Source organism: Macaca thibetana, chromosome 1, assembly GCF_024542745.1.
Source record: "Macaca thibetana thibetana isolate TM-01 chromosome 1, ASM2454274v1, whole genome shotgun sequence".
NCBI classification, from domain to species: Eukaryota; Metazoa; Chordata; class Mammalia; order Primates; family Cercopithecidae; genus Macaca; species Macaca thibetana.
In genome coordinates this window covers 131,123,370-131,125,998 of record NC_065578.1, presented here as the reverse complement: position 1 = coordinate 131,125,998, position 2,629 = coordinate 131,123,370, and the positions used below count along the sequence as shown (strand labels likewise).

The 2,629-nt window shown below is 42.1% G+C and overlaps 1 protein-coding gene across 1 annotated transcript; it reads left to right on the top strand.

Annotated features, from left to right (window-relative positions):
* The first annotated feature begins 592 nt into the window (after positions 1-592).
* Positions 593-1,570, top strand: LOC126945892 (olfactory receptor 6Y1). The gene has a single exon (XM_050775886.1). The coding sequence runs from the start codon at positions 593-595 to the stop codon at positions 1,568-1,570; it is 978 nt and encodes a 325-aa protein (XP_050631843.1).
* Positions 1,571-2,629: the final 1,059 nt, after the last annotated feature.

The window sequence follows — 2,629 nt, the reverse complement described above, 5'->3', positions numbered from 1 at the left end:
TCCAATGAGGTTTGCTCTCTGAAAAGCTGGTGAATAATTGCATCAAACCTGATTTTGCTGTTAGTCCTGTGGGTGGGCTCAGCTATTGCTTCATTCAAGCTTAAGCACCTTGTTAGACAAAAGCGGGAAAATTCTCTGCATTTCACAGATAAGTGGGGTCATGCAACCACTCCAGAGTCACACAGATTGCCCCTAGAGAACGGGTAATTGGGCCTTCTTCCTCCTCTCCATATTCAGTAGATGGGGATGTTTTGCCTGTAGCGAAAGGGTGGTCTGGAGACCATTTTTTTTGTGTGCCCAAAAGTGATATATTGGCAAAGCACAGAACTAGGATTTAGAAAGTTATAACCTCTATTTCGTATGACCTTGGACAAGTTACTGCTCTTGAGAAAATTTGAAAACAAGTTAAAATATAAGCTCCCTTTTCTCAAAAGCTTTGGTTCTCACCATAATTCAAGAGGCAGTCAGATAAAAAAGCAGAGACCTCCTATTGTGATAAATTTGCTAGTGGTGGGCTCTATCAATACAAATAACCATAGACTAGTGCTTGTGTCATGGAAGGAACTGACTTTGTCTCTGCCCACAGCCAGTCATGACCACCATAATTCTGGAAGTAGATAATCGTACAGTGACAACACATTTCATTCTTCTGGGGTTTCCAACACGACCAGCCTTCCAGCTTCTTCTTTTCTCCGTTTTCCTGGCAACCTACTTGCTGACACTGCTGGAGAATCTTCTTATCATCTTAGCTATCCACAGTGATGGGCAGCTACATAAGCCCATGTACTTCTTCCTGAGCCACCTCTCCTTCCTGGAGATGTGGTATGTCACAGTCATCAGCCCCAAGATGCTTGTTGACTTCCTCAGTCACGACAAGAGTATTTCCTTCAATGGTTGCATGACTCAACTTTACTTTTTTGTGACCTTTGTCTGCACTGAGTACATCCTTCTTGCTGTCATGGCCTTTGACCGCTATGTAGCCATTTGTAATCCACTACGCTACCCAGTCATCATGATCAACCAGCTCTGTGGCACACTGGCTGGAGGATGCTGGTTCTGTGGACTCATGACTGCCATGATTAAGATGGTTTTTATAGTGCAACTTCACTACTGTGGCACGCCTCAGATCAATCACTACTTTTGTGATATCTCTCCACTCCTTAACGTCTCCTGTGAGGACTCCTCACATGCTGAGCTGGTGGACTTCTTCTTGGCCCTCATGGTCATTGCTATTCCTCTTTGTGTTGTGGTGGCATCCTATGCTGCTATCCTTGCCACCATCCTCAGGATCCCTTCTGCTCAGGGCCGCCAAAAGGCATTCTCCACCTGTGCCTCCCATCTGACCGTTGTAATTCTCTTCTATTCCACAACCCTTTTCACCTATGCCCGTCCCAAACTCATGTATGCCTACAATTCCAACAAAGTGGTATCTGTTCTCTACACTGTCATTGTTCCACTCCTCAACCCCATCATTTACTGTCTGAGGAATCGTGACGTAAAGGCAGCCCTCAGAAAGACCATACATTGCAGAGGAAGTGGGCCCCAGGGAAATGGGGTTTTCAGTAGTTAAAAAATGTTTAGATTCCTTTCAGGCTTACACTGAGAGATGATCACGACACACTTTTCTCCTCAGTCTTGTCTGTGGTTATCCCCCAATCTCCAGTACTGTAACACTGCTCTCCTCTGTGTGTGTGTGCGCGTGTGTGTGTGTGTACACACAATCATGACTAGAGAAACATGTTCTCAAGAAGTAACCTCTGTTATCAGGCTGAGAGACAAGTTTTAAAATGGTAGAAAATCTATTTGAAATCAGGAAGAAAGAGAGAGAGAGAGAGCGAGTGGTAGGAGGGAGGAAAAGAGGAAGATAAATACTTTTTCCACACAACTTATCAAAATAAATTCCAGAAAGGACAAACAATTAAATATAAAGAATAAAACCACCGTTCATCTCTCAGGTGGTTAGAAAAAGGTTTTTTTTACACTCTATATTGTAGAAGTAAAAGAAAAAGATCAACATAAATTAATGCCTGTTAGGCACAGTGGCACATACCTGTAGTCCCAGCTACTCAAGAGACTGAGGCAGCAGGATCCCTTGAGTCCAGGAACTTGGGCCCAGCCTGGTCAACATAGGGAGACTCCATCCACTTCCCTCCAAATAACATAAATGACTAATTTGTTAAGGCTTTTAAAAACAAAAGATTAAGTTTATGCCAAATAACAAAGTGAAAACTATTACTAATTTTTGTTATTAATGTTATAATAACATATACCAACCTTAAATATTGAAAAACACTTTAAGCTTATAAAAATTAAACGCTCAGTGGAAAACCAAGTATATAAACCTAATTTTAAAAAATAGGTAGTTGTTATGGGCAAAATTATGTCCCACTCCTCCCTCCCTCCAAAAAAGTATGTTGTCCTAACCCCAGTCTCTCAGAATGTGACCTTATTTACAATATGACTGGTGTCATTATAAAAAGGAAGTTTGGACACAGACACACACAGATGAAAGACAATGTGCACACACAAAGGGCAGAAAGCAACCATGTTGCTGCAGCAATGCATCTATAAGCTAAGGAAGAAGTATTGCTGGCAGACACCAAAAGCTAGAAGTAGCAAGGAAGGATGT

Excerpts from the sequence above, each read along its gene's own strand:
- LOC126945892 (XM_050775886.1), top strand. The coding sequence starts at position 593 with ATGACCACCATAATTCTGGAAGTAGATAATCGTACAGTGACAACACAT.